At 46.9% G+C, this 13,790-nt stretch overlaps 2 protein-coding genes across 2 annotated transcripts; both read right to left on the bottom strand.

Moving 5' to 3' along the window:
• Window positions 1-1,843: 1,843 nt before the first annotated feature.
• On the bottom strand, window positions 1,844-12,003 carry Ptger4 (prostaglandin E receptor 4 (subtype EP4)). Its single transcript, XM_013018546.1, has 3 exons — window positions 11,762-12,003; window positions 10,297-11,234; window positions 1,844-2,446 (listed from the first exon to the last, which is right to left on the bottom strand). Exons 2-3 carry the CDS (start codon window positions 11,173-11,175, stop codon window positions 1,844-1,846), a joined length of 1,482 nt encoding a protein of 493 aa, XP_012874000.1. The 5' UTR covers window positions 11,176-11,234; window positions 11,762-12,003.
• Window positions 11,283-12,647, bottom strand: LOC105987305 (basic salivary proline-rich protein 4-like). The gene is made up of 2 exons (XM_013018518.1): window positions 11,762-12,647; window positions 11,283-11,416 (listed from the first exon to the last, which is right to left on the bottom strand). Exons 1-2 carry the CDS (start codon window positions 12,645-12,647, stop codon window positions 11,283-11,285), a joined length of 1,020 nt encoding a protein of 339 aa, XP_012873972.1.
• Window positions 12,648-13,790: the final 1,143 nt, after the last annotated feature.

Consider the following 13,790-nt stretch of genomic DNA (forward strand, 5'->3'; position numbering starts at 1 on the left):
ACTTGTACAGTCTCAACACTTGATAGGCAAGGCAGGAGAATGCCAAGTTTGATTTCAGCCATAGCAAGTTTGAATGTAGTCCAGCACCTGTTTTCATACACTTTGTGGATAACTCATGCAGGCTATCCTTCAAATGGTTATTTCTAAATAACATTCTCCAGTAAGTTCATCCAATGTTTTCTTCTGTTCCTGCAATTTACTAATAATTTAAAATTATTCCAGAATAAAAATTAAAATTCAAACGATATTGAAGATGACTTCAGACAAACAAAGCCATACAAGTTTTTCAAAACTGAGGACAGGGGCTGGGAAGTTGGCTCAGTGATAGAGGCTTGTCTTGCATGCCTGAGGCCCTGGGTTCGATTTCTCAGCACCACATAAGCAAAAAAGAAAAAAGCTGGAAGTGGCACAGTGGCTCAAGTGGTAGAGCGCTCGCCTTGAGCTGAAGAGCTGAGGGACAGTGCCTAGGCCCAGAGTTCAGACCCCACAACCGGACCCCCCCAAAAAAAAGATTAAGCAAAACTGAGAACAGAGAACTCATTGAATGCATTTATTGTCATCTCCAAAATAATTTCAATTGTTACAACTGCTTCTTAACATCATCATTACCAGGCTCAAAACTGTATCACAACCAAGCAATTCACAAAAACACTTTAAGGAACAAAACATGCTTAATATTCTTTGAGAAAAGTTCTCCAAATATCTGTGCAGCTTACTGGGAGTCACCCCAAACAGTGAGGTGACCCTGAAGTGTCAAGTGCTGAACCTTATGTTGATCAACCCTTCTGACATGTAAGTGCTGTGAATCTAACCACACCCACACTCCTCCCACATCTCAAAGGTTTTTGTAGGACAACTTGTCTTCCTCTGACATTTCAAAGGATGTTCTAGGTCATTCCTCAGGCACATAAGACTATGCACACTGTCAGGGGGAGAAAAACCTGCCTAGACTTTTTAGTTTTTGTATTATACACTTCAATTATGGGGAAACTACAAAAGGGTTGAAAAAATTTACATTATATTTCATAAAGTACCAATTAGCGGAGACTAACACTGAAAGTATTTACCAGGGTATTAAGTTCTGAAATCACAATTTTCTGGATAAATAAAGGGAACGACACTAAAATCTTTTTTTAAAAGCTATTCTACATAGCATCGAAATAATTACAGTTTAGACTACAATTCTCACATATTAAACAGTATCTTTTATTTTTTTCAATAATACCAAACTCTTAGAAACATCTATTTTATAGATATTCATTTCACCAAATCTTCCACAAATTCCTCGGTTGTGTATGGAGAAAGGAAAAGAAAACAAAACCAACAACATTGGCAACTTTAGCTGGTTACGCTGACGAGAGGGGTTACCATCATTTAATTATACCTTGTATGAACAATAAACCTTCTCACGGAGAAGAACGTACTTTAAATACCTTAAACCATATTTACAACGATAAAAATTCACATTTCATGCGTTTAGTGAGACACTTCAATCAGCCACAGTCCATTGGCATAGAGCCCTCTGATGTGTGCCAACGAGAAGTTCTTGGTGTCATGAAAAAAAAAAAGCATCCCTGGATGGCTCAGCCATCAAGTTGTGACCGCCCTCCCCACGCGACGCTGGGTGACAGTCCCCACCGCCTTTGGACTCGTGTCCCTCCACGGGATCGCTGGGAAAGTGCTCAGGAGCCCGACCGTTCTCTAGTGTGCGCGCTGCAGGCGGAGCCCCTCTGAGCTTGCTAAGTGCTTCCAGGGCGTGTCTATTGCACAGGATCTGTTTCAATCATTAGTCCCAGGACAGTGCTGCGCCCCGTCCCCCGCTCCCCCCCCCCCCCGCTCGTGACTATATACATTTCTCGGATAAGTTCAGTGCCTCGCTGGGAAAGGTGACCTGGAGGGCGCTGCCTTTCGGGGCGGGCGCCTCCGGGCTGGGCCCTCCGACCTCCTCCGCCGCCAGCAGGACGCCGCCCTCGCAGTCGGGGCCCTGGGAGGAGGAGTCCGAGGTCTCCGACATCCGCAAGGTCCTCAGCGACGCGCGGTCCCCGTGGGCCAGGCCCGCGCCCGGCACCCCTGGCAGCAGGTTCTTGGCCCCGAGGACGCTCTCGCCCAAGTCCGGCAGGTACAGCAGCGTCTGGGACGTGCTGCTGAGCTCCTTCAGCTCGCGGGCCAGGAAGGAGCGCGAGTGGCTGGACAGCGCCGACGACGTCCTGCGGCTCTCCGAGCACGGCGGGCCCGGGGGGTGCCGGCGCGACCCGCCGCCCAGCCGGCAGAAGAGGCATTTCACCTTCTCGATGGCTTTGCTCAGCACTGTCTTCCGCAGCAGGATGTATATCCAGGGGTCCAGGATGGGGTTCACCGAGGCGATCCGGATGGCCTGCAGGTCTGGGTTTTTGCTGATGTCGCGCACCACCTCGGGCTGATACAGCTGGTTGATGAACACGCGCACCTGCGGAGTGAGTGACACGCCCGCGTTGAGACTGGATCGTTAAAACAACTTGGGAAGCGTGAAGGAACGTCTGGCAACCTCAACTACTGTCTTTGGTAAGTGACAAGAAAAATGCAGTTGACACAATCAGCCAATATATATACACATGCATATAAATGTGTATACACCACATGCGTATATGTGTATATACATTCACACACATGTATACATATGCATACATGTATGCTGTGTGTGTACACAGAATATGCTGTAAACTTTGCTTTTTTTGGTCGTGGGGCTTGAACTCAGGGCTTGGGCACTGTCACTGAGTCTCTTTGTGCTCAAGGCTAGCATCCTGCCACTTAGGGCCACAGCGCCACTTCCGGGTTTTGAGTGGTTAATTGGAGATAAGAATCTACCTGGGCTGGCTTCCAACTCCAATCCTCAGATCTCAGCCTCCTGAGTAGCTAGGATTATAGGCATGAGCCACGGGTGCCTGGCTGCTGAAACTTTTGAACCAACATCAGAATCTCCTCTCATCTAGAACTACTAGAACATAGTATGTGTTTTTAATTTTGGCTTTCATAGTTTTTGTGACTTCAGCCACCAAACTGTACTTTTCACCTGCATGTCTTCTTTCAGCACTGAATTTTGATGGGTAAGTGAGATTTGTTAAACTCAGAAATAAGTAATACTTTGCAGCAAGTTCTATGTGCAGTCACAGAGGTATGAAGTGATACATCACCTTCTGGAAGTCATTCATTGAAAAGAGCATGGGTTGGTGTAAACTTAAGACTGACATTATATTCCTTAGCACAAAAGATGTGTCAATAAATTAACTCACACATTGATTCTTACCCCTCACTCTATTTTACCTAGACTTTCTAACTACAATAGGATTACTTAAAGATGCAACCTGTAGTTTGTATAAAAGGTAGTTTTGAGATCATTGTTATTTGTCTTTAGTGATAGTTTTTGTTAATTATTTTAGGTATGAGAGAAGTAGGAAGGAAATCTTAGGGAAAATAAAAGAAAGAACAACTCACAGCAACATGGCTAGCCCTTCAATCTGTAAATTAGAATCAAACATTTCTAACTTTAACAAGACTTCAGGACCTTATTGCTTTATCATAGAGTGTAATAACTAATGACTCATATTATATGAATCACCAGGAAAGGATAGGAATCTTTTAGAAAAACTTACAGCAATTTAGATAAAAGACAGCAAAAATATTTTAAAGAAATAATTTTCATTAATCTGCAAAAGCCAATTTTTAAGAAGATTATTCCTGGATGATGCTTGATCAATGATCTAAGTATCTGTTTCTTCAATAACTGAAATTTAGATCGCAGTCAGATACAGGTCCACCAATAAATACTTCATTAAGACATTGTTGTTATTGTTTGATAATTTTTTTCTTTGTTTTGGGAACTTACTTGACCGCAAAGCCAAACCTAAACTTGGCATTAGAACCTAAGTTGAACAAATTATGATGGTGTTAGTGTCAGTTATTCTACTTAGAGTGATTATTTCTGTGTTGCTCCAGCTCTTCTGGGACTACTATACATTTTGTCATATCTTGTGATGTGTAACTGTAATTCTAGTACTCAAGAGGCAAAGGCAGCAGAACTGTGAGTTCAAGGCCAGCTTAGGCTATACAGTGAGGCCTTGAACCAACCCTTCTACCCCTCCCCCCACCTCAACCCCCTCACACCCACACAACAAGAAATTCTGAAACATTTCTGGTTCTACAGACTTTTGGAAAGGAATCATGGCCCTATAATTCTCATAATATAAAGTGGCCAAATGATTTATTTACTATCTTGGTCTTTGAAAAATGGGTAGGAATGAATTGGAATAAACAACTGTATATGATGCATTAAAAAGGATTTTAGAATAAATGATAACAAAGACAAAACATATATGGCATAAAAGAAACTTTAGACAAATGAGTAAAAACTGGGTTGGGGCTATTTCTAGGTGGAGAGGGGCTTTAGCATAAGTAAAACTGTAACAACAGTTAACAACACAAACAGTAACAACGAAGTAGTGACAACAAGACCTAGTAAACCCCAAGCATCTTGGTTTCTCCCTTCCAGAAGCTACTCAAGGGCCTAAGAGATGGCTGGAAGATAAGACTTTTCTCAGATATGGTGCTGAGACTTGGGGTTTTGACCTTGTCAAGATCTCCCTATGTTGGTGATAAGGTTTGGTCTCAGACCCAGGTTCTGGCATGAATTTGATGGTGAGTTTCGGTGGTCACTAGAATAGACTTCTGTTTAAGAATTATTTTTGAGAACTTGTTAAAATTCATGAGGTCTAGAATTTTATTCACATCCCATATTATGCTCCAAAGGGCAAAAGGAATGATGAATTTAAATCTATTAGCATCAGGTTTTATGGCAGTTTGTGTGAACTAGAGATGTATGGCCTGGAGGTGGCAGTGTTGCTCCAGCTAGGAGTCCTTAGTATATTCCTCTCCCCTAGGATGCCCTTTCAACAGCCATTTCCAAGACTCAGACTGGAATCCTCACACTTTGCACCTGTGAGATTTTTAATTGTTTCTGGATAATTTTCTACACCAATGTCAAAGGAACCCTGGTTATTACTGAAGGGAGAGAATTTTCTGAACAGTTAAAATAGAATACAAGGTGTTATTTTATAAATTTCTGTGATCTTTTAGAAAAGTCACAGTTATTGCAAAAAGTTAATGGGTTTTTGTAAGTAAAGGTGGTAAGAGCCAGGAAGGAAGGAATCACCTGTGCTCCCTACGCCCACAGTGGTAATTAATTCTGACCGTTACAGAAGGGAATGAAGAAAGCTGCAACAAAAATGCTGTAGATTAGCATTTCATGGAGGGAGTATCTTACAATACTGCAAAATACCATGATGGATCATTTAATTTGTATTAGTAAAGGGGAGTTTACAAGGTAACAGAAGGATGAGTACAAACCCTAAAATTCTAAATATAGGGAAAAACCTTGTCAAAATTGGTGAGATTGGGGCTGGGGAGGTGGTTCAGTGGTAGAGCGCTTGCTTTGCATGCAGGAGGCCCTGTTCAATTCTCAGCACCACATAAGCAGAAAAAGTGAGAAGTGGTACTGTGGCTCAAGTGGTAAAGCACTAGCCTTGAGCTAAGGGACAGCGCCCAGGCCCAGAGTTCAGGCCCTACGACTGAAAAAAAAAATTGGTGGGACTACTTGAAAAGAATATTAGTGAGCTTTGCTTTGCACAGTATTCTCTGTGCAAAGAATGTTAAAGACAAAAACTAATAAAAGCATCATGCATTTTGTAATGCCTGAATAAGTACATCAAACTCTGCATTACTTTACAAGGGTGACTTGATTTCCTCTCCCCAAAGGGAGAGGGACTCAGATGAGCTTTGAAATGAAAATATGCACAACATCACTTCTTCAATTTCATATGGGAATTCTTGTCTAACAGCCTCTATATGTTACAAATAAACAAGTTCAGGCAGCTTTCAGTTTTGGAAGAGTGGGCTACTAATTAAAAAAATAACCCTCTGAGTCAGAGGGGAAAATATCCTAAAACACGCACGGAATATAAACACGAGTACTTTCTTTCAGTTGGAAAGTGAGTCCTTACTTATTTATTTTTTGGAAGTAAGCATGTGATTCCTTGTCAGTATTCTAAAATTCTTGACAATAACTAGAAGTTGAGGCTTAAGAAATCTGGAATAAAACTTGAGGAGGATTTGACAGATTTCCAAGAAGGTGAAATTCAGGAAAATTACAAGGGGAGATATAAGCTGTACAGGTAAACACCCAGTGTTGTAATCCAGCAAACCTCTGCTCAAATTCTGCCTGAGCTCTGCACACATTCTTTGGGTGCTTATTAGCAAAAATTGCTGGAAGGGAACATATATATTCTCTTTAACAGCTTTTCTTGTAACCTACATAGGAAAACTTGACCACAGGGGAATATTCTAATAATTTAAAACTTCAGGTAAGGGATAGCTTTAAAGTATGGTTAGTGACACGGTACTAAAAATACAAGCTTGTAACCCTTCTGCACATCGCCTTGACAATAAAATTAAAAAAAATAAAACACAAGCTTCATGCTTACATATATTTGCATGGAACACTGACTGAAAGAATGAAGGCTGAAATAGTAATAAGGATTTCCTTCCTTCCTTCTTTTCTAAAACATTCACAAGACTTCTGCAGCTAGATTTGTGCTTTTATGCTTCCTCACTGCTCCAAGCACAGAAAGGAATTATCTGGGCATGCTCAGTTCTATCACCACTTTGTGGAGAGTCCAGAATTGACACAGCTGCTACTAGAAGTTCTTAGCACTACTTTTTTCTTCTTAAAGGATAATGGAAAATGTTCTGGGCTGGGTGCTGGGGTAAGTCACCTCCTTTTTTGTTCCTACTGGATCTCTAACTAGCCACATACTTGAAGGCAAGTTCCTTAAACTATTGGTAAATGTCTACAATGCAGATTTATTTGGTTTTTAAACCTACAACTTTGTAGTTAGTAGAAAACTCTAAATTCTAGAGGAAAATAAAACACTGGTCTATCTACTTCCTTTCTGGAGCTTTTCAAGATTCCAATGAGCTATCGGATGTGGAAATACCTTACTTTTATGTTACTCTGCAGTCTTTAAGGTACTACTATTTGGGCTAGAATTTCATATTATAACTAAAAACATTGCTTCAAAGAATTGTAATTTTTAAAAACTTACTCAAATAACAAAAGTAATCAAACCCTTTGGATTCTTCTGTAGTTGTACCCAAACTTACTGCATGACTTTTAGCCACTGAAATGACTTTCCCCTCAGCTGACATCGATTCAATTATCTAATGGCCCCCAACTTCCACCAAAGTACCTATGTATAGTTTTCGTCTGTTTCTGTAAGCTTTTGCTTGTGATGTCTTTATAGGGATGACTAGTTTATAGTAAGTAACTCAGTAAATACCCCCAGGAAGCTGTTTTCTTCAAGATTTAAAGTTTACGTGACCAAAGTAGAAGATAAAAGCAAATTAGCCATCCCACTTTTAAAAGAAAATAGTTCAGAAAAAGAAAAGAAACAAATTACTAATAAACATAGCCTTGCTTGACTGTGCATGGCAACAATGCTTTCTGAATCATAACACATAACAGTTCAGTCCAGAGGCCAAAGATCTGGTTATAATTCTCATGTTAGCAGTAGTATTGTAACTATAAAATTGCGCACCAAAAATTAAACTGCAGTATTTAATAGCAGAGCTTTAAGAGACTGTCTTGCTCTGTTCCTAAAAAATGCAGTATCTTTTATTTATCTTAAGCATATACTTGCATCTCTTCAGCTTCTGCTCTGTTTAAAAAAATTCCGAGACCAGCTGCAAATAGAAAAGTGGGCCAAAATGGCAAGAATCATCTTCCTCTTACATGTGGACATATAATATTATTTATAGATCCTCTGCTCATTGCTTTCTCTCACTTCAGAGAATTTTGTAGGTTTAAACAATATTCCTTTTATTCATAATTGAATCCTCAACCTTTCTCAAATTTCCATTCCAATATCAGCTTGATGTATGAGGTATATATATATATATATATGATACAAATTAAATTTTACTTTTTATAATAAACTCAATATCAGCTATCTTCAAGAGTCACTTAAAGAGCCTCTTTCTTGGGCAAAGTTCACAAAAACTTGACTGTGTTTCTATTGTTACTTGCTTTTCTTCTACATTGTGTCAAGCTTTCTGAAATTCCAAGGAAACTATATTTGGGGGACTAGCAGCCCTTTAAAATTCTTTAAAATGATTGAAAGGTTCTGATTTCCCTCAAATGGGATCCATCCAATGGGGCCTGCGGTATTCAAAACAGGTACAATTGCTTTAAATCTGAGCTACTTCAGAAACTTTCAAAATGTGGGGAAGAGGGAAGCAAAGTTTTAAAAGCAAGCCAAGGAAGATGACAACTGTGAATAAGTTTCCCTTCTGATTCTTTCAGTAATTGCCGAATTGTGGGTGTGTAGGTGGGCAGGGTTATGCACCATTGCTTACCATTAATTTACATTTAAAGTGATTGTGAAATGAGATTTTAGTAATCCAAAGTAAAGGCTCAAAACTGAAGCCACTCCTATTTCTATGATTTTTAAAAAATTTCTCACAAAGTACAAGTGGTCAAATTGCAGTTTGAGATTACTTAAAGTTTAGCACATGTTACTAACATGCTTTCAGGGTGTTTTTGTTCAGGAAAATGCCAACTGGCAAATAAGAAATATAATTGCAACCATTTATTACTACTGGATAGTCAAATAATGTTGGAGACTGTCACAAATGGCCTTCCAGCCAGGTCTACCACTTCAATCAACAGATGCTAAAGAATCCTCAGGTGCAAAAGGAAAAACTTTCTTGGTGGCTGTGTGGGAACCAAAGCCTTTAGAAACTACGTGCATGTTGCTAGCCTCCTAGCCCTAAGTCCTCAGTACCTTCAAGTGAATGTTCTGGAAATAACATACATTCAGTTTGTCACTTTAGTGTTTGGCAAAACCTAAGACTCCCTCAAAATCTCACGCTGTTCTGCGTAACAAGATAAAGCAAATGACATTTATAGACAGTAAAATATATTTATGTGACTCGAGTGTGACTTAACTCTGCAAAGTGCATTGGGTTCTGGAAGGGCTTGAAGGCTCCTCTGGTTAATTATATTTACTTCTGTTTATACAAATTTGCAAGAAGCTACTGTAAGCTGGTGCTCTGCCATTGCTGAGTTCTTCCATATACCTTCACTTTCAGCAGAGATAAAGTATTTTTACATCAAAGATCCCTGGACAGTATTAATAAAAGAAAGAAAACAGTAACAGTCCATTACATTTATTGAGTTGGTACTTTATCAAATCCTCAGTTGGTAGTTTAAAATCCCCAGGAAGGTAGTGTTTTGAGAGACGAAAAAACTACAAACTAGTGGCTTTCAAGATAAATTCTAAGAAAAATTGCATTCATTTGCCCATCTGTTTTGTGTGTGTGTGCATGCACGCGTGTGTGAGTGTGCAATCTGATAATGCATAGGCAAAGTGGAAAAACTAGCAGGAGTTTGAACTTTTCTACTCACAATATTTTAGCAAACTCAATGGCAATTTTAAAGATGAAATGTACTAAAACTCCAACAGTCGCTGAGTGAAGGCCCAACTGAGCAATGTTCTAGAAGCCATACACAGGTGGCAGGACTACAGGATGTGAGATACAGGAGCAGGGTTTGGCGCTGGATAAACTTTAGACCCTGCAAACCACAGGACTCTGACTCGGCAATAAGTAAGAACTATCCCTCCACCTCAGTTTCTCTATAAACATAGGGAACTTTCCTTGGGGTTGCTGAGAATTCAAATTTCATACCCCATGCACATCAGCCTGTCCAGAAAGGACCCTCAAGAAACCCTTGCTTCCTGGTATGTCGAAAGACCAAGGAACCCTGGGTGTCGGCCACACTCCACACAGGAATGCTCATTTGCGTGCACTAAGATGTCCTCCCAGGCCTGTCACCAGGAGGACTGGGAACGCAGCGCAGCAGCTTCGGGTGGCTTGCCCTCAGCCTTCCTCTGGGGCAGTGATGGAGTCGGACTAGACTGTAAAGCACCCGATCTCTCTTCTAGCTCTACAGAGTGACAGAATGCAAGAAGCACCCCCAGAACCCGACAGAGCCACCCCTCTGCCATCTCCACGGAGATGGGCACCCCTGACGCCGAGCAGCCTCTGCCCCTCACCCAGCGAGCCCGGGGAGCTCCGAGAAGATGAAAGGCCAGCAGGGACGGTCCCCGAGAGTATGGACCCCACACACGGGGGTGGGGGGCGGAGGGGGCGGGTGGAGTAGGTCCCCCCTCTCCCTTCCTCCCTCCCCGCCTCCCCCAGGACACTCACCACCAGCGGGATGGAGCAGATGAGCACCACCAGGGAGGTGGCGATGAGCAGGATGACCATCTGGATCTCTGCGCCGGCGATGCGACGGAAGCTCCGACGGCGGCGGAAGTCGCTGACGCGCGGCGGGGCGGGGGACGGGGCCGGGTTCCCCCGACAGGCCGCCGAGACGGCGGCGGCGGCCGCGTGGTGCTGCTGCGGCTCGGTGCCCAGCGAGGTGCGGCGCATGAACTGGCGGTGCATGCGGAGCAGCGCGCCGCACACCAGCACGTTGCACAGCACGGTGGCCAGGATGAGGAAGGAGCTGAAGCCCGCGTACATGTAGGAGAAGGCGGCGTAGGCCGTCACGTTGGAGGTCCAGTCGATGAAGCACCAGGTGCCCGGGTACTGGCGCTGCGAGTGGCCCAGGCCCATGTTGGGCAGCGCGCAGAAGAGCACGTTGGACACATAGACGGCGAAGAGCGTGAGGCCGGCCAGCCGCTTGTCCACGTAGTGGCTGTAGAAGTAGGCGTGGTTGATGGCCAGGTAGCGCTCGATGCTCATGGCGCAAATGATGCTGAGGCCCGACAGGCCGAAGAAGAGGAGGATGAAGGTGCTGTAGTCGCACAGCGGCTGCTCCCCGGGCCACTGGCCTTTCATGTAGGTGGCGATGGTCACCGGGCTCACGAGCAGCGTGCCCAGCAGGTCGGTGACCGCCAGGCCGCACACCAGCGTGTAAAACGTCGTCTCCTTCTGCTCCTTGCGTGACTTGCACAGGACCACGATGGCCACCAGGTTCCCCACCACCCCGAAGATGAACATCACCGCGGGGATGGTCACCGGGCTGTTGAGCCGCTCGGCCGCGGACGTGGAGGCGGACGTGTTGCCCCCGGCCGTGGACATGACGGCGGGCGGCGGCGTGGGGGCAACCCGGGCGTGTGCGGGGCGAGTTCGGTCTGGGGCTGGTGAGGAGGGGAGGAGGGAGAAGCCGTGAGCAGAAACGACCACCGTCAAGGGGTCGGAGTCCTGGCTGGGCAGCACTCCCACGGGGGAGCGGAGACCGGGAAGCGAGGGCACCCGACGCTCGGATCCGCAGCCAGATCTCCCCCCACCCCCCGGGCTCCTTTCTCAGCCAGCAGCACCCCTGGGCGGACATAAATATGTATCAGCGATCACTGCCGTTCCCGCCTCGGCCACCCAGCCCAACTCCCTCCAGCGCCCAAGCATCTCGGGGTGGTGGTGGGGGACGTGGGGGGTGGGGAGCGGCTCGGTGATGATCTTCCCGACAGACTCGTTCTCAAGCGATGGACGAGCGTCAGGTCCCCCGTGGGCGCGCCCGGCCCCCACGCTGTCTACCCTCCCCCTACCCCCCCCGTGGCTTCCTGGCCGTCTCACCTGGAGCGCGCTGCGCCCCGGGGGGACCCCCCACCGCGTTCAGCCCTCCTCCAGCCCACCTTCTGCCCCCCCCCCCATCCAGCCCCTCGCTCACCGAGGACCTCGCCAAGCCTTCGGCCCGCCCCGAGCCGGCTTTCAGGAACTGCCAAGGGAGGCTCCGGGACTGCGGTGAGCTTCAAAGAACGCGAAGAGCCAAGCCGGACGTCGGGGGGGGGGATCGACACCAGACCGGGCTGGGGTTTCTTCTTTGATCTGTGTCCCCCCTCCCTTCCTCTCTCTTCTGCGGTGAGTGTCAGCCTGGGCGCCGAGCGAGCCCGCAGAGGCGGTGCGCCGCACCCCGCCCGCCCGCCCTCCCCGGGCAGCGTCCAGGTGTGCGGCCGCGCGAGCAGGTGGCGCGCAGCGTCGGTCCTCGGCTTCGGCCGCCCTCCTCCGCCCGGCGGCGGGCGAGCACGGACGGCTACCGCAGCTGGCGGCTGGCGCGGAGGCCGTTCGCGGCGCCCCGGGGTCGGCTCGGTGTGCGCTCCGCCTGGGGCTCGGACCCGGGGCTGTTCATCTTCCTCGCGTGCGGCGGGGTTTCGTAGCTGGGGTTCCGGCGGCTCCGCTTGGCAGCTTCTGTACAAACTTTTCTCCCCCGCACAAGTTTCCCCTGGTGGGGGCGGAGACAGGCTTGAGCGGCCCGGATTCCCATTGGCTGACGGGGAACGGGGCGGAGCGCGCGTCCCCCCCCCCCAGTCCTCCCGCAGAGAGCCGGGCGGAGTCGGGGGGCGGGGGAGGCGGGGTGGGAACCGCGCTGGTGGCGCGGCGCGGCGCGGCTGGGGGCCTCTCGGGTCGGGGGAGGGGGAATCTCCCCAGCTCAAGAGCCCGGATGGAGGAGACCCCCGTGCTGCGTGGGGGAGTTGGCTTGCACTGGTTCCCCTCGCCTGGTTTCCTCCTCCATTCTGCGGCTCCCAGGGGTACTTTCTACCCACCGTTGGCAACATCTAGGGTGGGACCCTACCCTGGCAGGTGTGCGTGTGTGCGCGCGCGTGTGTGCGTGTGTGTGCGCGCGTGTGTGTGTGCGTGTGCGCGCGTGTGTGTGTGCGTGTGCGGGCGAGCGCGTGTGTGCGTGTGCGGGCGAGCGCGTGTGTGTGCGCGCGTGTGTGTGCGTGTGCGGGCGAGCGCGCGCAATAGCGCTCCGGGTCGACGTAGGTGGACGTGGTGGGTGGACGGGTGGACGGGTGGGTAGGGACCAGGCTGGGGCGGGGAAACCATGAGGAACCCAACCTCTCAGCCTGAAAGGAGCAGTCCCCAGCCCGCACTCTGCTGGGCACTTCAGCAGGAAAGTACTTGATGAAGGGAAGGGAAGACTGGGCCGGACGCCACCTCTCCTGCTCCCCCGAGCCCCCGGCCCCCGCGGGTGGAACGCTTTTCTCCCCACCTGTGGAGAACCTGGTTCTCCCTGTGTCGAACAGCTCCAAGCTGGAAGTTTAGCAGACGGAGCCGAGTCTGCCTGGAGCCTGGGATCGCCAGCTTCAGCATTGCCTCCTGGTTAACCAGGGAAAGCCCTGAGGGGGAAAAGTTTCCCTGCTATTCACCGTTCCCTTCTTTGACTTTATTTTCTTAAAAAAAAAAAAAACTATCACTACAATTAAGTGAGATTGTGAATTCGCAATGTGTAGTTGAAAACCACGTCACCTATGTTTTAAAATACACGCACACACAAACATACACACAAGACTGGGTGGGCTTTCACATAACTTACATTCCTAGAAAATAAATGTTTTCCATCTGTAGCACACACACATTTAGCATCTCTCAGCTAAGTAGGTAGCTTGATCCCTGTATGTGATAAACAGGCACCCGTTCAGTACATTTATTTCATGAGAGAACAAACCTGTTTGCAATTCATCTGATTTTTCAGATAACATGTGAGAAATGACTGAAATCAAAAGGACATGCTGGATTTCACCAAATTTCAGGTGAAATTGGCTATCTTGTCTTAAGATTAAGACACCCTGAGGGTGTGTTGCTGAAGCAAGGTTCCTTGGTGTACACTGCGTGTGTATGTACGTACACCGTGAATGTACATGTATGTGCTGCATGAAATAAAGGCCTCCAGCTCCTGTTAAACTTTTTTACTCAAG

Source organism: Dipodomys ordii, unplaced genomic scaffold (assembly GCF_000151885.1).
Source record: "Dipodomys ordii isolate 6190 unplaced genomic scaffold, Dord_2.0 Scaffold41, whole genome shotgun sequence".
NCBI lineage: Eukaryota > Metazoa > Chordata > Mammalia > Rodentia > Heteromyidae > Dipodomys > Dipodomys ordii.

Bases quoted from the DNA above. Each gene is read 5' to 3' on its own strand.
- LOC105987305 (XM_013018518.1), bottom strand. From the start codon at position 12,647: ATGTTGCCAACGGTGGGTAGAAAGTACCCCTGGGAGCCGCAGAATGGA. The intron at 11,417-11,761 runs GTGAGCGAGGGG...ATGTCCGCCCAG, and splicing joins AAGGCTTGGCGAGGTCCTCG to GGGTGCTGCTGGCTGAGAAA.
- Ptger4 (XM_013018546.1), bottom strand. From the start codon at position 11,175: ATGTCCACGGCCGGGGGCAACACGTCCGCCTCCACGTCCGCGGCCGAG. The intron at 2,447-10,296 runs GTGAGTGTCCTG...CTCACTCCGCAG, and splicing joins TCTGCTCCATCCCGCTGGTG to GTGCGCGTGTTCATCAACCA.